General features: G+C 47.3%; 1 protein-coding gene across 3 annotated transcripts in view; it reads right to left on the reverse strand.

The window, feature by feature from the left end:
- Window positions 1-292: 292 nt before the first annotated feature.
- PRR7 (proline rich 7, synaptic) overlaps window positions 293-27,208 on the reverse strand; it is a 353,185-nt gene continuing 326,269 nt past the window's right edge. For all 3 annotated transcript variants that reach the window (XM_069651523.1, XM_069651521.1, XM_069651522.1), the window contains exon 3: window positions 293-1,443. In XM_069651523.1, the coding sequence (XP_069507624.1) occupies window positions 1,043-1,443 (401 nt within the window). In that variant the 3' untranslated portion in view covers window positions 293-1,042. The remainder of the gene's footprint in view (window positions 1,444-27,208) is intronic.

The raw sequence follows: 27,208 nt of genomic DNA on the forward strand, positions 1-27,208 counted from the left end.
CTTTCCAATGCCTACACAAAAGCCCAAACTGTTGGCATTACCAATGGTTGTTGAAAATGACCCTAGCCCAGCTCTAGCACCAAGAGCCGTGCATAATCATGGCTCTGCCAGTTGTACTGTGCACCAGCCGTGCTGGCATTTGGAATTGAGCCTGGCATGCCCCATTCACTCCTAGAGGTGACAGGGCCAGTATCCAGGCCAGCAATCATGGCCGCCATGTCATGATGTTGTTTAGGGGTGACGTATCATTCAAGGATTCGCGACCCAGAGAAAAGACTCACCGGATTAAGTGTTAACCATTTCTGTTTCACTGATTCTTTTTATTTTTTCCAAAATATAACAAACAAAATAAATAAAAGTCACGGTGTGGCCAGTCTTTCCTTCAGAATGGCTTGTTTTCAACATCGTTGACTGTTTGCTGCTGCACCAAACATTCCCACGGTCCTTGAATTGAAGCAGGCTCAGCTAAGAAGCCGTAGCCTTGTAGCCAGCCTCCTATCCCGCCACATCCAACCAAGCAAGCACACCAAGCGGGCACCACTGAGAGATGAGAACACGGAATCAGAGAAGGGAAGAGGGGGCTGTGATAGAGTGATAGAGTCATGGGGTGAGTGAGGCTCTCCAGAGGTGGGCGAACAAGGTCTAACCATTACTACAGACCGCCCCAGTCTTTCTATCCAGCAGCAAGAAACCACTCACACTGCCCCGCTCAGGCAGCAGTAGGGAAGTGCAAGACACAATCTTCGAAATGCTCCTGCTAGTGTTTCTTTCTTCCTGTACCAAAATTCGAACTCCCATTGGCTAACCGCCCTAAAGGAGGGGTAGAGAGCCGACTTGCTTGTATCTCCAAAATGCAAAGCGGCCCAGTGTTTCCTGATGTATAAATGACTCAGCAATCCTGGCCTTTTTGAGGCACTGGTCCAGCAGGGATTCACCTCCCAAATTCCCCTGTTGATTGGGCCAACCCTTCCGCAAACCACGGGCAGAGCTTAACTGCCTTCGACCAGCTGCGACAGTCAGAAATCCTATAGCACGTGCCTGGTCAAACGGCTGTAGTCCTTCCCAGTAGAGGCATGGCCAGAGGAATCCCGCAGCCTCCATATACTCCCCGGCTACTGAGTTGGGGGTCGGTCCAGCTGGGCAACATCCTTCCCGAGCCAGCGGCCTGCAGTATCAGGCTGCTGCGGCCCAGCTCCAGGCAGGGCAGGCCTGGGGGTGGGGGGCCCGGGAAGGGCGCTGGCGCGGGGTTGCCCCTGTCTGAGAAGATGGGCTTGTTGTGGCTCTGAAGGTGTTCTGGCTTCACATCCTTGTCGGACGCTGGGAAGGAGGTGCCGATTTTTCTGTAGATGCCTCGGGTGTCCGTGAGTACTTCGCTGTATGGGGGAGGTGGCTCGGCCATGAGCACGGCTTCCTCGTAACATGGCGGCTTGGAGAGGTCGGTCTCTGCAACACAGTAAAAAAAAAGCAATCAGAAACGATGCAGTCTTCATGCATTGTTCACACTAAATATTGCATCGCCTCTCAGCACTGTGGTGAGTTGTTCCAAGTAAGGGACCTCACAAACTTCTATCTGAACACAAGACCTGGCTTTGTTTCTCACTCAACTCAACTCAAGGCCCGCCTATTTATGCTACAGACGGACCACTCAGAAGACCCAACCTTGTGACGGTTCTACTTGTCCCTCCCACCCAAACCGCTCCCCTTCCCGATCCCCTTGCACTCCAACTCCTATCCTGGAAAATGCTGGAACCTCTTGAAGGGTTTCTCTTGTGTCTGTTGTTTAGCTCTACTGCCATTGCAGAGCCACTAGATATGCAGCAGAATTGGTACTGTCTGTTTTAAACACTATTTAAGACAATAAATAACCAAATTAATGCATAATAAAAAAAAGAAGACTCCTGTGTAACACGTAAGCACCAATCTACCTCATAGAAGTACCAAAGCCTCACAGTGTCCTGGGTTCCATGTTGCTGCCCTCCCTTAGCAGAAGGCAGAGGCCGCAGCACCAGAAGACAGTACAGAGATCAGGGCAAAGCGATGATACGCAGAGGAGCATAGCACAGGCCTGAGCGGTACCAAGCACCCACAGCACATCTGTCATCACCACAAGGTTTCTAGAAGGGGTGCCCAGATTTCGCAATCCGGAAACTGGACAAGTTGCATTGCATAGTCAATGAGAATAGACATAGAAGAAGGACTTCAAAATGGGTATATGAGAGTTTTCTTTTTTTGGGGGGCAATTTCCGGGATCATTTCATTCTTAGTACAAACATTTCAGGAGCATAAGAAATAGTTTATACCTTTTCAAAGAGACGTGGGATATTCCTATGCAGACTACTGGGGTGTGCTGACTAGCGGGGTGGACTAATGAGGCCACATGCTGATGGGAGCACTACGGGGGCACTTAGGGTACACGTATCACTTCTACGCCTTCCTGCACCCACACCCATCCTTATTCAACTCCATTCCTTCCATTCGCCATCATAGCGATCGCACTGTTCCATTCCACCCCATCACTGCTTCTGTCTTTCATCTCTTTTCTCACTTTCCTTTAGTTTTTTTTATTGATCCATCTAACCCAGGGGTGCACAACTGATTTTGACAGAGGGCCGAAAGTACCTTACATGAGGGCTATAGTGGGCCGAAAAGTAAATGTGGGCGGGGCGGTAGGCGGGGCGTGGCAGGAGGCTTTTTAAACCCCCAATTTGTACTAAACACATGGAAAAAGAATGTTTTTGAGGGGTAACGATTTTTATTTGCATTTCAAACTTACATTTTGTACTACACATTTTCCATTGTTATAATTTATTTCTATTTAGTTATTGTATCTCGCCTGTTTAATTAACTTATATATATTTTATTGACCCTAGATACACTATGCCCCATGGCCCCCTCACCCCAACCAAACACTATGCCCCATGTCCCTCACCCCCAACCAAACACTATGCCCCATGGCCCCCTCACCCCCAACCAAACACTATGCCCCATGTCCCTCACCCCCAACCAAACACTATGCCCCATGGCCCCCTCACCCCCAACCAAACACTATGGCCCATGGCCCCCTCACCCCCAACCAAACACTATGCCCCATGGCCCCCTCACCCCCAACCAAACACTATGCCCCATGTCCCCCTCACCCCCAACCAAACACTATGCCCATGTCCCTCACTCCCAACCAAACACTATGCCCCATGTCCCCCTCACCCCAACCAAACACTATGCCCCATGTCCCTCACCCCAACCAAACACTATGCCCCATGGCCCCCTCACCCCAACCAAACACTATGCCCCATGGCCCCCTCACCCCCAACCAAACACTATGCCCCATGTCCCTCACCCCCAACCAAACACTATGCCCCATGTCCCTCACCCCCAACCAAACACTATGCCCCATGGCCCCTACCCCTCAAGCAAACACTATGCCCCATGGCCCCCTCACCCCCAACCAAACACTATGCCCCATGGCCCCCTCACCCCAACCAAACACTATGCTCCATGGCCCCCTCACCCCCAACCAAACCCCCCAACTCAGCACACACACAAACATGCACCAATACAGACCCGAACCCCCACCCCCCAACTCAGCACACACACAAACATGCACCCATACAGACCCGAACCCCCCACCCCAGCACACAAACATGTACCCATACAGACCCGAACCCCCACACCCCAACTCAGCACACACACAAACATGCACCCATACAGACCCGAACCCCCCACCCCCCAACTCAGCACACAAAAAACATTCAAATCAAAACATTCATACACATCCGACACACATCCGACACCCCCCAGCCCCACATCTCAACATACACACAAAATACATTCAAATACATTCATACACATCCGACACACCCCCCCACCCCCGCATCTCAACATACACACAAAATACATTCAAACACAAACATTCATACACATCCGACACACCCCCCCACCCCCGCATCTCAACATACACACAAAATACATTCAAACACAAACATTCATACACATCCGACACACCCCCCCACCCCCGCATCTCAACATACACACAAAATACATTCAAACACAAACATTCATACACATCCGACACACCCCGCCCCACCCCCGCATCTCAACATACACACAAAATACATTCAAACACAAACATTCATACACATCCGACACACCCCCCACCCCCGCATCTCAACATACACACAAAATACATTCAAACACAAACATTCATACACATCCGACACACCCCCCCACCCCTGCATCTCAACATACACACAAAATACATTCAAACACAAACATTCATACACATCCGACACACCCCCCACCCCCGCATCTCAACATACACACAAAATACATTCAAACACAAACATTCATACACATCCGACACACCCCCCCACCACTGCATCACACCATACACAAAAAAAACATTCAAACACAAACATTCATACACATCCGACACACCCCGCCCCACCCCCGCATCTCAACATACACACAAAATACATTCAAACACAAACATTCATACACCCCCCCCCAAAACATACACACACAAACATAAAGCAAAACAAACCCGACACACAATCACAAACAGACCACTTACCGGAGACGTGCTGGAAGGCAGGCAGGTAAGCGGCAGGTAAGCTGGAACGTTGGAATCGCAATACGACTGGCGTGGTCCAAGGCTGAAATGCCTTCCGGCATCAAGCCTTATGGACCACGCCAGCCGTAGTGCTGGCCCTCCATTGGTGCAGCACACACGCATTACGTGGCTCGTAGGAGCGACGTGATGCGTGTGTGTGCTGAGCCAATGAGGGCCAGTGTTTTCACCGGCCCGGAAGACAACAAAGACTTTCCTAATGGAGGGCGGCCGCGGGCCGCCCTCCATTAGGAAAGTCTTTGTGCCTCGCAGGCCGGTCAAAAGGGCATGGCGGGCCGCAACTGGCCCGCGGGCCGTATGTTGTGCACCCATGATCGAACCCCTCGATTGTCCACAGAACTGGTATATCTGGTCATACGTTCTAGCAGAACCCTATGGACGCAGGGCAGGGCATCCAGTGCAGGGCATCCAGTGCAGGGCATTGCACCCAGGACTCACGGGTTGAAATCCACCTTCATTTAAGAGCTTTCTTTGTCCCAATGAATTCATGTGTCTACATCATTTGTGCTTGTGAGCCTGGGCGTGAGCGGGGGGCCTGAGGGGTTCCAGTACCTTCCCCTTCACCCGGTTACAGGGAAGGCAGGACTGAAGGCCCGACCAGAGTTCAACAAGGAGACCGGATTTTGCTTCCATTTCTTAATATCTCTTTATACTGGCACGGATCCGCTTTCTGAAACCTCTAAGTGTTAAAAGCCAAGGTGCCCATGCTAAGTGACCGTAAGCTTGGAAGCCCCCAGTTTACGGATGCGGCTACAGCAATCTTAGGACACGCTCTTCCGTCTCCTCCACATTCCCGAACCGTTGGCCATAACAAAGCCAGGCACCTGCATAGAGAAGATCGCCTGACCTTCATAAAACATCTAATAACTGTGCCGCTCAACCAATCCCAGCACAGGATCAGCACCAAAACCCTCTACACCTTCTCTCCTCTACCTCTCGCCAAGGGAGGTAGCCCGTAGACTATTGGCCATACCGGAAACCCACGTGCAAACCCACTGACAACGATTAACAGTGGATAGGCTGGACTCCAGCACAACCAAAACAGAATCAAACTAACGATACTGCAAGCATATAGCAAAATGCCCCATTCACTCCACTGGGGAGTGCATGCTACCTCACTGCTGGCCCGTGTCCAACATCTTCTCATCTCCCCTCTGTTCTAGGTCTCCCGTCCAACCTACGCCCCTCTAAAATGTGGTGCTTTCAGTACACACACAAACCGCCCACAGACGGCCTGACCAATACCCACCAAAGCATTAATCAAGCGACAAAGACACCGTTCTCTCTAGTCTTAACTCACTCACACTGATTAGGGGGTAACCTTGCCCAAAGCATCATTAGACTTTGAAGTCTTCCATCCCAAGTGTCTCCATAGAACCGTACTAGCACACAGGAAACGGGTGCTTCCGACCTGCAGACCTGAACCCTTCAACAGGACATGTTTCATATCTGCCTCTCCCGCTAGCCCACGCCCCTCTTTTCTTGCAGAGTCATGCACAGTGAGGTCAACAATATAGCAGAAGGGTGCCAGAACAGACTTCCCCCCACCGGACCATAGTCATCACAGCTAACTCGACTGGAGGTCTCATCTTTAAGGTGTCCGCTTGACAGACATTTACAGTCAGGCAGTTTTAAGGTGCCATACAGCCTTAAATAAACCTGGCATCCATTTGACATTGATGCAGGCACCCTTTCACCACAGGCCCATGCCTCTGGAAAGCTCTCCCTCAGGTTTCAAGTCACTCAGACTCCCGTGCAAGCCTTGAATTATTCCACCTCAAACACTGTGGCCCTCTGCATCGCCTACCTAGCCTGCCACGCCTCGCCACGCGCCATTACGAAGAACCCTTGCACCGCAGCGCCATATCCATGGGACTCTTCTCTGGCAACTAAAGCTCCTTCCGTGCTGAACTGCTCAGCATCACTAGGAAATTAAGTGTGCAGTGCGTGTTTTACAAAACAATAAATATACATTATTATTATTATTTTATTTATTGAGCGCTGACCTAGCTTTGAGAAGTGAAGCAAAAGAGGGATTTAAAGAGGTATACAACAATACAGATACATAAAGAGTATGTGGAGGAGTGCAGCAACTGAGTGTGGTTTGCCGTGGTGTGGAGTGTGGAGTCTTTCGCTGCTGGCCATCATTATTGGAGGCGGACCTCTTTTCTGCTTACCTGCTTCGCCTACAAAAACGGAACCAGGGGCGATAGCGCGGCATGGAGTGCGGCAACTGAGTGTGGTTTGCGCTGGTTCGCCGTGGGAGTCAAGGAGTCACGACGGCTGGATAATTGGAACTGTATTTGCAATCTCATTCTTTTCCTCTACTGTTTACTCATAAAGTTCCGAGCCGCAATTGTTTGGTTAGCTGCCTTTGAGTGACTCAGTCTGGGCTCACATTATTGCTGGCTCGCCTCCTGGCTTGTTTTGATTTCTGAGCTGCCGGGCTGAGAATTTTTTCTATCAGGTCCTCCTTTTCTTTCTTTATTATCAGAAGCAGCGACTGCGGCTAGTGAAGACTTTTAGCTGCTGAACCAGGCTTAACCAGCCTCCCGATCCTATGCCGGCTCTGTCTCTATCGGTGTCTGTGGGTTTGTTACATTATTCGTTTTCATCGACGGCAATCCCCTGCAATCCTGAGAGCCATATTGTGTGTGTGCCATTGGTGACCCTTTCAGATGACTTACATTTACAAACTGTAGAAGTGGGCCCTAGTGGATGACCTAAGGGCCCCGGAACTGGATACCATGTGGCCCGAAAAAAATTAAATGGCCAAACTTGCCAAAATCCACATTTAAACCTCAGCTTCTGGATTTCTATAGATTCCACCCATCCTATAGTAACTTTGTGGCGGATGTTCACATTCCTACAGTGTCAGGGATGAAGGAAATGCCGGTGAATGCAATGGCAGCTACAACAGTTTCAACACCTAATTATTTATCCATAACTGATGCTTTAACAGCGAATATTGAATATACCATCACAGATACTACCTTAAAAAAACACTATATCTGAGTTCTTGTAGCTTCAAAGACGTTATACAGATCGAAAATTGTGATTGCTCCCGAATCTGGAGGGAAGGTGATCATTCGAACATTGTAAATCGACCTGCCCCTAAGATATGGGGGAAAGAGAGAGAAGTTAGCATGGACTCTCATATTTCATTGGACTCTTCTTTTGAACTAAATGCCATTCCAGGCAGTAGACAGGCAATAAAGGGGAATCCAAATTCAAATAAAGTTTGTGAGAAAGAGAGCCATCAAACTAAGCACACAGAGGACACACTTGGGTCCAATGTAATTGCTGAATCTATTCCGACACTATCTGCGTTTTATTTCGTATTGACCTCGCTGGTAAAGGTCTTTGAGTCTCTAAGAGGCGAAGTACAACAACACATAGGAATTCTGCTAGAATTTACCAAAGATATGGATGACAACGAAAGCACGTTGGTGGGTTAAAAGTCAGCAATAAACTCAACAATTGGGGAGTCTTTGACAAAGATCAGAATTGAGAACAAACAACTATCTGATAAGCTTTCTTCCCTGCAGGGGCACTGTGAGGGTATAAATGTGGAACAGAACTCGCTAGGTGAGATACTCAGGGACATACAACTGGGAGGTCAATGTTCACATCACATTAGGTCAATACAAAGTATTGATAAAGCACCTCTGGAAGCCTCCGCGAATCACTTGGACGACACACCGTTGTCAGTATCAACAATGGAGGAATTTGTGTGTTTGGCAAAGATCACAGAAGAAGTTTGTAAAAGGAATTTAAAAGCTTGTTCGTTTCCGCCCAGTAAAGAAGATTCGGTGAAGATCCAGAAACCAAACGGGAATATTAAGAAAAAGCTAAAAAGACAGCTGAAGGATTTGGCGGGTGAGCTCACAGGTATGGGAAAAAAAACGAAACGCCAAAGTAATAACAAGACCAGGAAATCTGAAGCTACATATTTCAGTCCAGTGAAAAAGGATCAACCCTCGAGGGTAATGGAATTGAAGGGGGCGGAGCTCTAGAAAATCCAGATAAAAGTGGGGAAAAAAGCAAAGAAGCAAATATGTCCCAAACAGACTGCGCATGAACCAGAGATCACTGCAATAACTGTGGGCGTTCAAACGAAAATAGAGTGCAAACCAAGAAAGTTTGCACCCATCTTTCTAAGAGGGGAAACTTGGGATTAATGCTTTAAATAATGAGTTAATAACTATTGGAAATCAGGCCCAAGACTCAAAGGAATCATCTGAAAATATTTTTGATGGTTAAGAATCTCAACTAGAGAAGGGTAAAGATAAACACTGTGGAACTGAACAACTGGAGGACTGTCTAATTGTTCCAACTTCTCTTCAGCAAGACAGAATTTAGGCTATCATTACCTCTCAAGGTGCAACGACAACATCAAAGCAAACTTCTGTGCACTGTAATTGTTCAACCAACCAGACTGTCCAATACCCCACAGACCAAGAAAGAAGTCTGCGTGGTCTACAAGAAGGATTGGTGCCCAAGCTGTATATGCAACGTGTGGCGTAGTCAAGAACAAGACAAAAGCCTTTGAATAGGAGAACGATGTTATCGATATTTAAAGGTGTACCAGATTTTTACTATCTGTCCACGGTTGACTTGGAGTACATCTGATTTCCATATGCTCAATGTATAGACATTGCCGAAATTGGGGTTAAATCAAGGTTGCGTGTTAGTGCTATTTCTGAATCAACTAAGAAGTTGATGGATTTAGGCTACAAAGTCCTTTCCGAGTTGCCTCCTAAAAATGATTCCAAACCCATTAATATAAGGAATGGAATTGTGGAATCTGCAGAGGATTACATTGCTAAATACTCCATCTGTAGAGATAAACACACAAAAGGGTCTGATTCATCAAAACCTGACACAAACACTAATGTACTGGCTTTAATGCCAGAAATTCTAGCTCAGGTCTTTCAAAAACTGGGGTTGTTAGAGAAATCTCTCTAGCCAGGCAATATGTGAAATTATTGGGGTGGAACACAAGGGGTCCCAACTCTTTTAGAAATAAACGAAGGAGAGACTATATTTTTAACCAGTTTGATTTCGTTATTCTTCAGGAAACCTGGCTGAAAACAAGTTTTAAGGTGGATGGCTTTTCCGTTCATCATCAACTGGCAAGGGGGGGAGACCATCAGGAGGGCTACTGATAGCCTGTAGAAATTCCATATTTGGGTCCACAGAGATGCTGTCTAATACCACAAAAGGCATTCTTGTGGTGAAAGTAGAATCAGGGACTGGTCCTACTCACAGAATTTGGATAGTGGTGAACATCTATTGGAATCCCTCATGTTCCACACTAATTGATTTCCTGCAGGCACCGTCAGATTTATTTGTGCATGTCTGTGTTTGTTTCTCCTCCTATTGCCTCATCTCTCATTGTATTCAGTAAATGGGCTCAGTGGCAGTACCAAATAGGGATTTGTCACCGAATGGGAGGTCTTGGTATAATTTCCACTCAGACTGGAATTGAAATTTATTCATGGTGAATGGGAACGTTGAGGGTGATGACCCCCCCAGCATCAACGTGGAAAAGAGATGATTGTCACTCTATAATAGATTATCTCTTTTTTGTCTAAGGATTTGTTCGAACAATATGCGTATTTTTCTGTGAATAGCGGGAAACCAAGTGATCATGAAATCCTAGAAGGAGTTCTTGCAGTACCCTTTTAGATCGGGGTGGAACTATATACATATAATGTGTCTGTAAATAGTGGAAAGAACAGGGTGGTGAAGTTCCAGAGAGGGGGAAGGGATTTGATCAAGTCTCTTAATAAAATCACCAGTCCAATCAATGAGATTGATGCACAAAAAATCTGCAATCCAAAAAATTGTGTAGAGTTTCTATGAGGCGCAAATCCGTCAGGTGGGGTGGGAAAGCAAGTTACCTTAAACACAATCATCGATTTGATGAAAAAAACCTGGGAGAAAAAAGGAACTGAGGAAAGCTCTGAGGAAGTTGAAAAGAACAAAACGGATGAGCATGACTATTGGAGGGACGCACACATAATAAGAAATAATTATAGGAATCGGTCCAAATCTAATAGGTATGTGTGGTTGGAACAAGATGGGAAATTGATGCTAAAGGCATTGGCCCAGAAGAATTCATGCAATTTCTGGTAAATGATCGGCTCGGCGGAGACTGACCAAAGTGCTATTCAGAGTGGAGTCATTCAGGAAAAGGTTTGGGTGGACCATTTCACAAAACCTTATGGGGTAATGGAGACCTTGAAGGTCTTTTCCCCTGAAACAGAAGCTTGGGAGCTGAATGTCTCGGAAGATGTTGTCCGAGACTTAATAAGAAAATCATCTGCTTCCCAGGCTGCCGGCCCTAATGGACTGAGTAATCAGATCCTAAAATCTGACCCCTGTCTCTGGTCTCGCTTACTGGCCGCTCTCTTTGAAAAGATAGTGACCCGTGGGCATCGTCCAGAGACATGGAGGGCAGTCATTATACCCATTTACAAAATGGGATATTGCCGAGACCCCATGAATTATCGTCCAATCTCTCTATTAGATGCGGATGGAAAGATCTTTGCCAGTTTGGTTTTAAAGGCGCTGGAGAATTGAGCATTAGTAAAGGGTATCCTATCAAAACATCATATAGGTTTCTGTGGGGGACTCTCGACCTCATTAAATGGCCTGGTATTAAGTTAAGTTTGTAGTAAGACATTTCAAAAAGGTGGCCCCCATTGTATGGCGCATGGATTGACTTATCCCAGGCCTTTGATCTTGTGAACAGAGACCACCTATGGAGTAAACTGAGTAGTTGGGGCCTATCGGAATATCTGTGGAAATGCATAAGGGCTCTCAAATTCAAATAAGTTTGGACAAAACAGGGAATCTGTCTGGAGCAATTAGGATAGAAAGTGGGGTGCGACAGGGGTGTATTGTCGCCCCTTTTCTCTTTAACCTTCACCTAGCGGATTTAGCGAAGTGGTTGGAGGAGTTGGCACTGGCAAGTCTAAGGATTGAGAAAGCTAGAATAAATTGGATTGGATTGTTTTGCTTGATTTCATACAGATTGGTCTCCAACGCCTGTAGAACGCGCTTGAAGGTTATGCAAGATTTAATGACTTGAGAATCAACCCTCTCAAGTCAGAAATTGTTGTTTTTATGAGACCGCTGAAAGTAATAAAGCAATTCTCCTGGCGTTTGGATGACCAAGTGATTCCGATCGCTAAAGTAGTAAAATACTTGGGGTCTGTTGTTTGATCTTAGCCTACAAAACTGCATCTGCTATTTTGGGAGGGAACATTGTTCAATTAGGTGCCCAAATGAAGATATTACTAAATAAATTCTGTACATTTTCCCTCCTTCCAGTTTATTATACTGGAAAGGTAATTCCATCATTATTGTTCAGTTTAGATGCAAACCCTCAGTTATATCGTATGGATTGGGATAGATTGGAGGGCAGATTGTGGAAGTCTGTACTTTATCTGCCGAATTGTGTACCCACTGCTAGCTTAATATATGAACTGGGCCTTCAGTCCATGAAAGCATGAATGGAATGGAAATGGGTGTCCCTAAACAGACTGATCCTGGTTCCCCCTAAATTGTCACACTATGAGGATGTCTCCATATGCCTGAAGGGATGCATGAATCGCTATCTAAATGATTTCAAGTCTATGCCTCTCGAAATTCTCACAAGTTGTGAATGTACAGAAGTGAATTTAGTAAAAAGGGCCTATTGGATCAGGACAATAGCGAATATGCGTTCCTCTAGTGTGCCACCATCTCTATGATGCCTTGATGAACCTTGGGCATGGCTCCCCACATATTTGAAGAGATTTACGGATCCTGTTAATAGGTCTCATTTCCTGAGACTCCATCTTACCCTCTTGCCCACCCTTGAAATACTTTATATTAGACAGAAAGAGGAGTTTGGGGACACTGTTTGCCATTTATGTGGGGACTCCTGTTCACAGACTTTGAGGCACCTGCTTAGTAATTGTGTGGGGACTTTGAAAAGGAGGGTGAATAGGTTGTCTCGTTTTGTAATTAAGAATTGGGGTTAGAAACTGATTGCTTTTGGGAAAGGTTAGTTTCAGGTAATTAAACGCTACTGACAATGGAAATAGGGAAATTGTTAAAAGATTAGAATCGGGTTGGAATAATTGACTGCTAATTGGTAATACAGTAGCCTAACATTGATGGAAAGTGCTGTCTTTTTTTATGTTCTTTTTCTCTTTTCTTTTTGTATCTTAAAGTGTTCTCCTTTTGTGTATATATATATATATATATATATATATATAGATATTGTTTTTTAAATGGTACTGTTGATATTTGCCTGTGAAAAGTCTTAGATTCTATTACACAATAAAAAAAATAAACAAATAAAAATAAAAAAGCTACATAAACTGCGTTTATGCATTTCTTGACTTTTAAAAATACTATATTCTTCAATTGGTAGCCTGGCAGGCTCAGATTGGCTCCATTCTTACAGGAACTAATCAGTGCCAAAATTAAGATTCTGGGAGAATATTCACTATTCCCAAGGCCATGACCATTGAGTTTCTGTTGTCATGATCACACACCTTTAAATTGGTTGCTGGTGCTTCCTCTCCAAACTTCCAGAAATGTGAATACACTCCATCATTTGGGCCTGAAGTGAATGGAGACGTCTGGGACAAGAGGGGGTGGATGATCTTCCATGTTGCCCTCCTCTCTTTGGAAACTATGTCCTGCTGTCACTCTCCCAACTGCAGTGTCCTCCGGCACGCACATTATCTTATTTCTTGCATTTCAAAAGCCATTGAAAATCCTTTCAACCCCCAAAAAACCTGTGCGCCTCAAAGCTATACCTTAAAATGGCTTTGAAATTTGGCACCCATGGTCTCCACAGAACTTCATTAGTTTAATCCGCCCCTCGCAGCTCGCAGTCAGTGATTCACCCACACATACAAAGAAGCACTCTGTTTGGTCCAGCACAGAAAAGTAGGAAGCTCTCAGCTTCAATTTGTTTATTTATATATTTTGTGTAGTGCCGGCATGTCTCCTTAGAGCAGTGGTCTTCAAACATTTTTGGCCTGGACCGCCCCTGAGCAAAATGTGCTCCGGCCAGGCCCCCCCAAAAATTCCAAATAGATAGTATGTAGAAATGGATATCAGCTATTGCACGCTGTCACCGCATCCTACTCCCAGTATAGTCCCTGGGCTTCCCCACCGGCTCCCATCACAGTCGCTGGGCTCCCTCATCCCACACCTACCCAGTTCCTGGGTTCTCCCCACCCCATTAGAGACCCTGGGCTCTCCCCACCCTGCTCCCACCACTATCGCAGTGCTCCCGCCCATCCTGCTCCCATCACAGTCCCTGGGCTCCCCCCACCCCGTTCCCAACACAGGCCGAGGTCCAGTGGCAGATCGTCCATTTTTTAAGTGGAGGGGCATACATATTTCACACAAAAATGCAATAGAGACCAAGTGCAGCGAGGGAGCCCGAACCAATCAAATCAAAATCAAATAAAAAAAACATTTAAATAAAAAATAAATTAACATAAACGTACCTTCTGCAGAGGCCTGCGCATGGGTGCTGAAATGCCCCCTCTGGAGTTCCCCCTCGCACGTACAGACATGCAGTACCCCAGCCAGCATTTCCTATGAGCTAAGCAAGGCTGGCGAAGCAAAACACCCCCAGCCATGCATGGCACAGTGAGCATGTGCGGCTGGGGAACTGAACTGTCAAAGGGAAACAGTGTAACTGTCAAAGGGAAACAGTCTTTCCCTTTGACAGTTCAGCTACCCCAGGAGCATTCTCTCGCCTGGAAAAAGCAGCTGAGGGAGTGCTCAGTTTTTCAATGGGCTGGCTGCTCCATAATGGGTGAGGGGGGCACTGGATGGATGCCCCCTTGCCCATTATGGAAGAGCTGCCAAGCTCGGACTGGCCTATAGGGCAATGTCTTTACCAAAAATGCAAAATGCTAGTGTAAGCCAGTCAAGATGGGCCTCTTTTTCGGGCCAATGTGGGCCAGTTTGAGGAGTTACTTCACTATGCAGCTAGTAGTTTTGCCAATTGTTGCTGAATTAATATTCTTTAAATATCACAATTTGCTTACATTTTAACAAAAAACACCCCCTTGGGTACTATTCAAATGGTCTGTGACTAAAGGAATGAATATCCATTTGCAACTGCGGGCCACTTTTTCATTGGTGCCTGAGACAGTTCTATGCTCTAGTCCGACTGTGTGAGCCGCCCCTGCCCATTTCCTCCAGCCTAAAAATGTCATGCTGGGCTCTCACGCCCCCCACCCCCGGTATACAGATGCGCCCCCGTGGGGTGGCACGCACCACAGTTTTAAGACCTCTGCCTTACAGTGCTTGGAAGAGCTGCTTTGGAGGTGTCTGTGGTATCCGCAGGCGTGTCCCCAGGGTTTCCGAACGGTTATCTGTCTGTCAGAAGATCACCAAAAACAGCTGTCAGAAGACAAGGGTCTAAACGTCTTCTGCGTTCTGGGCTAACCACATTGCCCTCTTACAAGGTAGGAGGGAACAAGTTCCCCCTTACGCCCCGGAATCCCAGAGGAGCCGCGAATTGGTCTGGGACTGGGAGGGGCAATTCTCACATAGCGATGCAGAAATTATCTTGAGGCTCCTGTCAGGACTTAAAGATGTCCAGGTGGTAACGGTCACCCCTGCTGCCCCTGCGCCGCAGAGCGTCATCACTGTTTAGGAATGTAATTCTTGCTACAAGGACTTGATCTGTTTCTCGGTGGCTCTACGTCCTGTGGCCTCTTGCCATGATGTGCCAGCTAGAAAGGTTCATGGCATTGGACTCGGGCACACTGCTCTCTCTCATGTATGGCTGTCATTTGTCCCACCCACTTAACCTGTCTGTAGCACCTACTCATGCATGGGATGTGAAGAGAGTAGAGGGGAATAGGTACTAAGTGAAAACGTCGATTGCTTATAATCGATTTAACAAATGACCAATTTAGAAAGACCCTCGGAGACAGCATCGAGCAATCTTCTAAATCAGATTGTCAGCCCCGCACTGGGCCTGCCAGGTACGGCGGGCGCAGAGGATGAGTCGTGGGAGTGCCAGGTGAGTTTCTGTGTGTGTGTGTGTGTGTGTGAGTGAGAGAGAGAGAAAAGCAATATTTGTGAAGGGGGAGGGGCAACGGGAAATGTTACTGGTTATGTGTTTGTGTGTATATGATAGGGAGAGCGGGGGAGTAAGGAAAAAGGGGAACTCAGGGGGGGAACTCCCCCCAAATTCAAAGAAAGCCCGCCAGGCATGTGCTATTTCTGCTTTTGAGGGCCGCACAAAATCGACCAAAATAAATCCCAGCACGTTTGTCTCCCTTTCACCGGCCAGACCAGATGTGAGGCTAATAGAGAGAACTGGGGGAGGTAGCTTACATTGTTTGCATGGAAAGCTGTACAATCTAGTAATAGGGCAGAACTTGGGTAGGAGAGGTCTGATACTCTTTTTGTCGGGTGAGTGTAGGACAAGGTCCAGTTTTTATATACAGTGTTGTATTGAGATCAGGCCCCACCAATTGAAGAACATTCCCCCGCCTAATGCTGGCAATGAGGGGAGCATGATATGCTGCATATTAACCATGTCACTCCCTTTATGCTCTGGGAATTCCTGTTGCCAATTCTGCAAGGAAGGTAACACGTCATCGGGAATCATGCGGCGCCCGAAGCTCCACACACGAGACTGTTATTGAGGCCATTAACAATGCTGGTCCTCTCCGCCAGTGGGGGGCGCTGTTTCCAGCAAATGCATGGGTTTTCCTGAAGCAGATTGTTCTCGTTGCAATGCAAACACCAGACTATGATGTGATCTGCACCTCTCCCTTGTCTTGTCGTGCCTAAAAACACTTATGTACAGGCGCGTTATAAATGACTTATCATATCATGCCCAATATCAGGCACCATGCCACCATTCCCTCATTCACCTAATACATTATATTATTATAATTGGTTATTTATAACATGCCTAACACCAAAGAGGTTTCTAATTGCCACCCGGGATTCAAACCTGTGTTGCTCTGCTCATCTTGCTTCAAAGAGGAACGAGTTGCCACTGAGCTATACTACCTATGTAATACGATATGATATGATAGGTTATTTATGACGCGCTTAATACCCAGAGGTTCTAAGCGCGGACCCGGGGATCGAACCTTTGGTGCTCCATGTCATCTTGCTTCCAAGGTGAGCACATTGTCCCTGAGTTATCCTCCTGAGACCGAGAATAGCAAAATGTAGAGCAACTGGCATCTACCACATAAAAAGTGCTAATGATATAGAGTATTAGTCATCTCTGCCAAAGAAATTATTTTCCTTCAACTGTAATGACCGGAGTACACTCCACCGAATATGCATGTAATATAATATACAGTTTAACATGCCGCCTAAAGTTTAATAAATGGTTTTCCTGCAACTGTAACAACTGAACTCCGACCTGCCAAACATGCATGCAATGCAACAAATAGTTTAGGGGTCTGCAACCTTTGGATCTCCAGATGTTTTGGACTACACCTCCCACCAGCCGCAGACAGCACAGCCAAAGTGAAAGGAATCATGGGAGTTGTGGTCCAAAACATCAGGAGAGCCACACGTGGCAGACTCCTGATATAGGGCCTGATTTATAGAAGCCTTTTTCAATGGCGCAATCCCATATAAAAATGCACTGTGAATCAGGCCCAAAGTGTTAAATGTAATTGCAGAGCCCTCGACTGCAATCAGTTGGATTCAGTACTAGATAGTTGCATTTATACACACTGCTTGCTCAACCATTGAGTGCCGTGTCCTTTATTAGCTGCCTGAGTCCCAGATTCTGTTATCATGCCATCAACCACTTGTTCACTGAGATAGCAAAATCCACAGCACCCCACAGCCGACAAGTACACAAATATACTGTTACAGCACTAGCCATCGCTACCACAGAAACTGGCATTTTCCTGCACGTGTGGAGTACACGTGTACCTTGTAGAGTCCTTCTCCTGCAATGCAATGAATGCACTGTTTTACCATGCATCATCATCATCAACAAACTTTATTTCGGCGTTTGAGCCATGGAAAGTATTGCACGACATGTACAAAGCATCAGACATAATTTAGACATAAAACATGTTTATCTATAATCAAATTAAATAACCGTAAGTCAAGTTCTATAACTCTAGAGTCCAGCTCCCATCACAATGAGTTCTCTATTCAATACTTAGGCTTCACAGCTTGAGTCGCCGGAAAATCTTTTGCTTCTCATTACGCCAGTAGGTGGTTTGGTCCAATGGTGAGCAGCCAAAATCCCTTCCCCCATGCAATTTTCATACTATGATCCTCCAAACTCCCAGACAACCTAAAGTATTTCAAGGCCATGAACATGTGAGTTCGGTGCTATACTAGACTCACATTGCATTTTGTAATGCATGAATGTGGCGTAGAGCGGCCTATAGCATGGGTACATTCTACCGAATTTTTGGGGTACTACTCCCTGCATTCTAAGGCTTAGCCGGCGAAGCTAGAGCGTTCTTCGGTTAATAAACGTCCTTTTAATATAATGCTGTCTCAGAGTTATTACACAGGGCCCATTGATTCAGAGAGGTTGCGAGAGAAGTACAACACCCATGGGCTTTTGCTTTAGCACAGACTGAGTTAATCAAGGGAAACATTGGGGGGCAGTGGGAGCCATTGTGCTTCCACTGTCCCTTCACCAGTGCAATCATTACTAGGGGCAGAGCCTCAAGACTGTGCCCGACAGCTGCCAGTTACAGGAGGTCTTGAGGAATGGTTAATAGAACACAGCGCATGCCCGAGCAGAAGCGGAGGCCGCTTTTGGTGCCGGGGGGCAGATAATAGGGGCTGGGTGGTGCACTGGCCTGTAGGGAGAACCAAAGGGGGGCGGCTGCGCCCCTGCCCCCTCCCAGTTCCACCACTGTACCCGAGCAGTGAACAAGCCCGCCTGAAGCAAGCCACGTGAGCTTGCACCCCATGCATTGTGCATGCAGCATTGCCGCAGTCAGCTTGTGGTGCGAGGCACACTGTGCAAACCAGGTTCTGGAACACCAACCACAGAAAGGTGTGGGTTCAGAGTGAGCAGGCAGGCAGGCAGACAAGCGGTGCGCTCTTTAGCACATGGGAAGGCTGTGTTCACTGTGTGCCTTGACAACTAGTTGTGTGACTTGCGCATCCACAAGACTTGCAATCCTCACTGCAGCACATGGAGTGATTGACACGTGGGGGCACATTCACAGAGATCTGCATTGGAGAAGATCAGAAGATGGCCTCAGCATCTCAGGTTTGAGCTACATATCTAATACCATATTGACAAAGCCTAAAAGTGGAGCAAATCCACAGGTGCCCGGAACACCTCTGAGAAGCCATTGAGCAAATATTTTCTAATCACATTTGGGCATCAGCTTCTGGCAGATGCTGCAAGAACATATCCAGATGTGTTCCAACTTTGTGAACGCGGTGTCCAAGGTAGCACCAGCAAATCTGCGATGCACAGTACATCTCCAGATTTGCCTCAAGGTAGATCATTTTGAATGGCATATTGACACACAAATTGTCCCATGGGAAAGGTAGTTTTGAAGGGGCCTTTTTTTGACTCGACTGACGCATGCTGAACACTCAGTGTGTACATTTGTGCGCAGAGAAGGTGGTAGGCTTTGCGTGTATATCAGCACATAGTAGCACATTGGGAAATGTTGTTTTCCATGGCAAATAGGTTTAAAGTTTGCCTTATGACCCAAGTGCCATCATTGTGTGTTTCCCCTTGCCATGCATAAGAAGGTCACCCAGTCCTGTATTTTATCCTTTGAAAATTTTATTTTGGTTTAAACTATATACAAAGGGCCTCATTACGAGAACGGCGGTAGCCATGGAGCTATTAGCTCCACGGCTGCCACCGTTCCGGGCTCCATTACCGGGTTCCTGCAATGGGGACTTACTGGGTTACTCCGAGATAGGAGGACCGGTAAGTCCTCCCTGCAGGAACTCTTCCCCATTCCCATTTCAGCCCCCACAGGGCTCAATGGGAATGGGGAGGGAGGTAATAATGGGCAGATTACATCTGGCCCGTTATTGCCTCCCTCTTCCCCTCGCGGGACCCAGAAAACACGCCTTGTAATCAGCGCTCCCGGATTGAAGGGGGCCAGGGCTGTACCGGCCCACTCAATCTGGGAGCGTCAGGGTCGTAATGAGGCCCAAAGTGTCTTATAATGAACAAAAATATATAATGAATACATCTTATAATGGTAACACAATAAAACCAATTCCTCTTCCCACCCCTAAATTCAACGTTCACATTTGTATTACACCATTCAGTATCATGTTTGAAATTCTTGTCAAAATTTTCTTTTCTCTGCGGTAAAGAACTCTTTCAATCTCCGCCAGATTATGCATCTCTGCAAGCCACAGTGCGATATCCTCAGAATCTGCTGTCTTCCATCCTCTCGGGATAGTTGTTTTACCCACCATAGCGCTTCTGAAAATCCATTTTTTCTGACTAGTGGTCAGATCTTCAAACATCAAATCACTACCCAATATCAAAGTCTTGAAATCATATTTTAGTCTTTCACCTATAACCTTCTCGCAGATATTATCATACCTGTAACCAAAATCCTCTCACTCGTGTGCAATCCCAAAACATATGCTCTAGCGTTCCGGACTCCTGTATGCAAGTCCAACAATCTGAATTATCACTCATACCTCTCCTTTGCAATCGCTCTGGCATCCAAAAGACCCAGTTCAAGATCTTGATCTGACGTGATCTCTCTGTTAACCCCAAAGAGCACAGCTTGACATTTTCACATATACGAGACCATTCACTTTCATCAATCTCGCTTCCAATTCTCCAGCTCCACTCCTCTCTCTCAATAAATAATTTCCTTTGTATGCAGCCAGAACCATCCCATATACACGGCTAGATAACCCACTCTCTCCTGGTTTTGAAGTTTTCCTGAACAGGTCCAAATTCAAACCATCTCACCTCAATTTCCCCAATAGCTTTCTTAATGTTCTGATAATCTGCTCCACTGAAATTTGGAATATTAAAGGTAGCTTGAATTTCTTTCCCCGTCATCCAACACCCATTCTTGTAAAGGTCTCCAAGCCATTTCACCCCACAAAGGAACCACTGATGCCATAAAATGACTTTTCCCTCTATTTTGATTTTTGGATTCATCCAGATTGAAGCCCCTGGATCCCTCATAGTATCAATTCCAAGGTAACTATTCAATTTCCCCCATGCGCTCCTTATATTCTTAGTTATAGGATGATTGATACCACCTGTTCTAGACACTGTCGTTAACATTTCTCTTGGTGTGAGTGGTACGTGCAAACTAGTCTCAGCCAGCACCCACTCTTCTGGTACAGGTTCCAAAAATTTGACTAGGAATTTTGAAACAAAAGCCAAATGATATGCTTTAAAGTTTGGTACTCCAAAACCTCCTTTTGACAAGGGTAATTGCAATTTAATTAGCTTCAAACGTGGTGGCTTTTAGTTCCAAATGAAGCTCTGAATTAACCTATCCAGCGGCATCCAATATTTTTTCTCAATATCCAGTGGTATCATGCCCAAGACATAGTTTATCCTTGGGGTCGAAACCATCTTCAAGGCATTCACTTTCCCTCAAAGAGACAGGTGAAGTTGCCTCCACCTCTCTATGTCTGATTTGAGTGTAGAACAGATCATATTCATATTCTCCTTAATGAAGTCCTTAATACCCGGTGTTATCCATACCCCCAAGTATAAGAGCCTATCAGCACACCATTTAAACCCCAACTGTGTGATTAAGTTTTTGTTGCAGATATGTGCTAGGGGTAAAACCTCTGATTTGGCCCAGTTTATTTTGTAACCCGAACACCGGTTGAAAGCCGACAAAACATACATCACTTTTGGGAGAGATTGTTTCAGATTACTTAGTACAAGGAGCAGATCATCGGTATATAGCCAAACATTTTGCTGTAGACCCCAACATCTCAAACCCTGTATTTCACTGTCCGACCGTAGAGCAATGGCCAATGGTACAATCACAATAACAAATAATAACGGTGAGAGTGGGCACCCTTGTCTTGTCCCCCATTCTAAATTGAAAGGTTTTGATCTCTGCCCATTTGTATTGACATCTGCAGTCGGACAAGTGTAAAGCAATTTGACCCATGACCTAAACTGGACGCCAAAACCCATTTTATCTAAGATCTTAACTAGAAATTCCCAATTGAACCGGTCGAAGGCTTTTTTGGCGTCCATTGATCGGACCACCGAATTCTCTTGACAATCTGTTGCTTTTGATATGGGGCCTCATCACGAGTTTGGCGGTAACCCTTAAATCCGGCGGTAGCGCTGTTACCGCCAGATTTAAGGGTCCGTCAAATCTGTCATGATTCCTGCCCCTCATGTCCCCAGCCCTCCAAAATGTCAGGCTGGAGCCAGGACACGATCACGTACATGGCCGTCAAGGGCCTCTCCATCCCTCCAAAGACCCACTTGGAGTCAGACTTGGCGCTTGTGGCACCAGACTCACTCACTCCCATAGGATAACAATGGGGATTGGACTTGTAGTGCATTGATGGGGACAAGATGGATGCCCCCACATATTTCGGTTCCCAAAACTGCATGTGCGGTCTAGTCTTTTGGGTGTGGTTCAGCCCAGAGACACCTGGGATACCCAGAGACTATTTAAGCCACACCCAGGCTGAGAAACATGCTTTGCGTTTTCTGCACCTACAGCGTGACACTCACCGTGTTCGGATTGGTCTCCAGTAGACCTGCATTTTTCTTCTGCGCTCAGCTCCTGCAAGAACAAGAACACTGTTAGGAACAGCCTTACCTTGCCGCGCTTCTGCCCATCATTCATCGCTCCTTCTGTTCTGCGGGCATCTTCGGGGGTGTCATTCCCATCACGGCACGCCGCTTCCTAAGGAAAAGGGAAAAGAACAGAAAAAAGGCATTCGTAAGCATTCTGCAAATCTTTGCTTATTTTTAAATACTGTACAAGCTTCAAACGCTTACCTGAATCCCAGTCGCTCTGGAGGAACTCTGTCTCCGGAACTTCTCATCCATCTACAAGAGGGAAAAGACACTCCAGGTTAGCGTGGAAACATCTAGAGGCGCCGCATACTGCGCTTACCCACCGCATTTGTTCTTCATAACCGGCATCCACGCTGAAAACATTGCGGCACCTAAAAGACACAAAAAAAGAACTCAGATCAATACAAATATAAAAGGGGTGCATCGCGCATCACGCTCTCACTCACCTTCAGCGCTACTCATCTCAGCAGCACGCCGCCATCCCCTTCCGCTGGCTATCATCTAAGGAAGGAAAGGAACGAAGTTAGAGAACTGTTCGAAAGAATCATTATACTTACCTGTCAGACTCTTGCCAGTGAAGTAACTAGGCAGCAATGAGCCTGCATCAATCAACGCGCCCCTGCGCTGAAAGCAGGATGGAGAGCACACTATCCAAGAAAACAAGGTGAGCTGTGGATTGGACCCCGGGGAAGAAGGGGTTCAAGCACACAGAGACAATAGGGAGTTAAACTCTATCAATCCTGTGTTTCAGGCCAAGTCTCCAGTCGAATAGCCTCAAAGGGAGGGTTCGAGGTCGTAAGAGGTCAGAACAGGCTGAGTGACGTCCCCGTGGATACCAGGTGAGCGTTACAGAACGCAAAGCCTCACATCAAAATCCACCTCGGTGTCATGGAAAGGTCAGAAACCGACCAGTTAGCCCACATGTTGGGGCAGCTACGTTCGGAAGTACATGCAGCCAGACAGGAGACCAACACCCTGAGGAGAGAGCTGATAGTAGCCAAAGAACGCACTGATGATTTAAGCCGGCAACTTCTCCAGTGACAAGCAGGACATGCACCATTGCTGGGAAGCGTGCCCTCGATGCCAGTACCATCAGCCAATCCCGTTCAGATAACCCTTCCTGGGGCAGTTCCCTTGGCCCCGCCCAAACGATTTACGGGGGATCCCAAGAGGTTTGCAACGTTCATGAACCAGTGCCGCCTGCACTTCCATTGTAGGCCAGGGGCCTTTCCGAATCACCAATCACGGGTTGCTTTTGTGCTATCCTACCTGAGTGGTAGTGCCGCAGACTTGTCTGTACCCTTTGTGGCCCAAGACGATCCTTTGCTGCATGACTGCAGGGGCTTTCAGTAGGAGATGGAAAAGCTCTTTGCCTGTCCTACTCATGGGCAGGCATTAGACAACAACTTCTGTCCCTACGCCAAGGGAATCAAGACCTATTAACATACATAGCCACGTTCAATAGACTCGTAGTTGAAGCAGAATGGCTAGTGGAGAAGAGAATCACGTTATTTCATCAGAGGTTGCGGGGGGAGCTCAAGGATGTTCTCGCACAAGTAGTGAACCCCCCGAAAGACTACTGTCAGGGGTGGCACTCTATTAAGAGTGGCACAGGACACCCAGAAAGGGTTTGGTTGGTTGTGCCAAATAAAGTGGACAGATAAGAACACACACAGTGGAAAGGAAAGAGAACGAAGAGTAAGCAAGAGTAGCCAGGGAAAAGATACAGAATGAATACCCTCTTGGGGTGTATGCAGATATAGGAAAAGAGTATTCCACGAACCTTGGAAATACTCTAGCCTTCTGCACAGTTTGCTATAACAGAGGCCCACGCTGATTGCTCATGACTTGGAACAGCAGCTCTGGGTGTCTAATGTAGAAACAGGACAAGGGAAGGGGCAGAGGTTGACTGATGGGAACCAACAGACAAGCTCTGTACAAAAGGGTCTACAAACAGTACAAGAGAAGATACTACAGACAAATCCAGTAAAGGAGGTGATAGCAAACTAGCAGAAGGAAATGAAAGGAAAGTCGTGTAACAGGATAGGATAGCAGAGGACAGTAAGGAACAAGGTTGAGAGCTCAGAGGAACAGGAAAGCAATGAGTAAGCCCACAGGAGTAGGACTGTAAGGTAGAACGCCCAGAGGAAAAAGGGCTTAGGGCAGCAGAGTAAAGCAGACTGCACGGCAAGGATCCCGTAAGGGCCGGGCAGTAAGGAGTGAACCCTGAGGGACAGGGCCGCTGAACGTAGAAGGTAGGCAGAGGACTGTAGAGAGCTGCTAGGCCGAGAACCCAGCGGAAAAGGTAGATAGTAGGCAGCGGAGCGTGATAAGCTGCAAAGTAGGAAGGCCCAGAGGACAAGGGCTGTAGGTAGCCAGAGAGAGGTAGGCTGCAGAGCAGGGAGCCCCAGAGGACAAGGGCTAAGGCAGCCGGAGTGAGGCAGGCTGCAGAGCAGGGGAGCCCAGAAGACAAGGGCTGAAGGCAGCCGGAGTGAGGCAGGCTGCAGGGCAGGGAGCCCAGAGGACAAGGGCTGAGGAAGGAAAGCAGCAGAGCGTGATCAGCTGCAATGTAGAGGGTCCGCAGGGCAAGGGGGAGGCTGGAAGGCAGCAGAGTGTGATCGGCTGCAATGTGGAGAGCCCGGCAGGGCAAGGGCGGAGGCTGGAAGGCAGCAGAGCGTGATCGGCTGCAATGTGGAGAGCCCGGCAGGGCAAGGGCGGAGGCTGGAAGGCAGCAGAGCGTGATCGGCTGCAATGTGGAGAGCCCGGCAGGGCAAGGGCGGAGACAGGAAGGCAGCAGAGCGCAATCGGCTGCAATGTGGAGAGCCCGGCAGGGCAAGGGCGAAGGCTGGAAGGCAGCAGAGCGCGATCGGCTGCAATGTGGAGAGCCCGGCAGGGCAAGGGCGGAGACTGGAAGGCAGCAGAGCGTGATCGGCTGCAATGTGGAGAGCCCGGCAGGGCAAGGGCGGAGGCTGGAGTGCAGCAAAGTGTAACAGGCTGCAAGGCAGGAAGCCCAGAGGAGCTGGACTGAGGCAGGGAGCCCAGAAGGCTATGGCTGTAGGCAGCCAAGTGTAACAGGCTGCAAGGCAGGAAGCCCAGAGGAGCTGGACTGAGGCAGGGAGCCCGGAAGGCTAGGGCTGTAGGCAGCAGGGTGTAGCAAGCAACAAGGCAGGGTCCAAGTAGGAGTGAAGGTAAACAGCATACAGGATCCGTAGGAAGACGCGAAAGGTGGAGGAAGGACTCTCAGATGCAAGAGGCTGAGCCACTGCAGGCAGCAGCCTTTATACTGCCTAGCCCAGCACAGAGGCAGGCTAATTGGTTGCACCTGGCTAAGCACACCTGCAGGCAATCGGCCACTTCCCTTTCTGTTCCTGGGCTGGTGGAAGCAGGGCAAGTCTCTAGGGCTTCTGGGGGGTGTAGTTCCATTGATAACCAATAGGAACAGCCAGGAATCTATGCTTGTAGCCAGGTGCATTATGGTATGCGTAGTTTGTTGGAAATAATAATTAAGCAGCAAAGTCTCGCAAATGGGAAATAAAGTTTCCAAAGTAAATATAGATGAATCCAAGAGTCTGTTGTAAATAAATGATAAACATATAGTCCAAATTGAACGTAAATGGATGCGCCCATGGCGCAGGCATGACAACTACTCAGAATTCATTGAACTTGTTGTTCAACTGGATCATAGGTTGCAGGACTGAATAGCAGATCGAACCAGACCGGACCCTCGCCCTATGTATGTGCGTTCAAAGGACAATATTGCCGAACAACGGAAGGTTCAGGAGAACCAACACAAATCGGGGCGGTCAGATCCCCCTTGACTAAAGCGGAAAGGGATAAAAGGAGACAACAGCAGGTATGTCTGTACTGTGGAAGGTTAGGTCATTTCCTTAAAGAGTGCCCTGTGAAGCCACTGAGGAGGACGGTAGGGGCCACGGACAAGGAAGATACCATCAAGGAATCAGAAAACTCCCCAGCCCGGCAAGTGTAGGGGTCCACTTGTCGAGCGAAAAAAGTGAACTACAGACCTCCCATTTTGCACTATCTGTGGTCTTGATCAATCACCAACAACCATCTCGGATGCACGCAGTAAGAGCGTACATAGACAGTGGAGCCGTTGGGAATTACATCGACCAGGATCTTGCGGCAAAGAAGGGGCTTCCGTTACGCCCTAAATCAACCACCGACACTGTTACTACTGTCGACGGCACAGAAATAGCTTCTGGTCCAGTATCCCAATGCACTGCAGCTTTAACCCTTCTGTGCCAGGATGGACACCAAGAATCTATTGTTTTCGACCTCATTAAGGCACCACAGTTCCGGTTGATTTTGTGAATGCCATGGTTGGTAGCTCACAATCCTCGAATCGATTGGCAAGCAAAAGAATTGGCCTTTCCCGAGACTTGCGCCCACACATGTTATCGCCAAGAGAAACAACCAATAGACACCAGAACCTCCACACTTGCGACTATGGCAATCGGCACCCTACCAAGTGAATACCAGGACTTTCAATATGTCTTTCAGAAAGAACAGGCTAATAGCGTGCCACTGCATAGACCATACGATTGCCAAATCGACCTGATACCCGGCGCACAAATCCCTTGTGGGCGAATTTACGCACTCACGGAACCAGAAAACCAGCACCTGAAGGCCTATCTTGACCAATACCTGGCCAACGGGTTCATCCGTCCCTCGAAGTCTCCAGCAGCCAGTCCTCTATTCTTCGTACCGAAAAAGGAGGGGGACTTGAGAACTTGCATCGACTATCGCACACTGAACCAGATTACTGTAAAAAATCGTTA

This window comes from Ambystoma mexicanum, chromosome 3p (genome assembly GCF_040938575.1).
Source record: "Ambystoma mexicanum isolate Mex_15411 chromosome 3p, UKY_AmexF1_1, whole genome shotgun sequence".
Lineage (NCBI taxonomy): Eukaryota > Metazoa > Chordata > Amphibia > Caudata > Ambystomatidae > Ambystoma > Ambystoma mexicanum.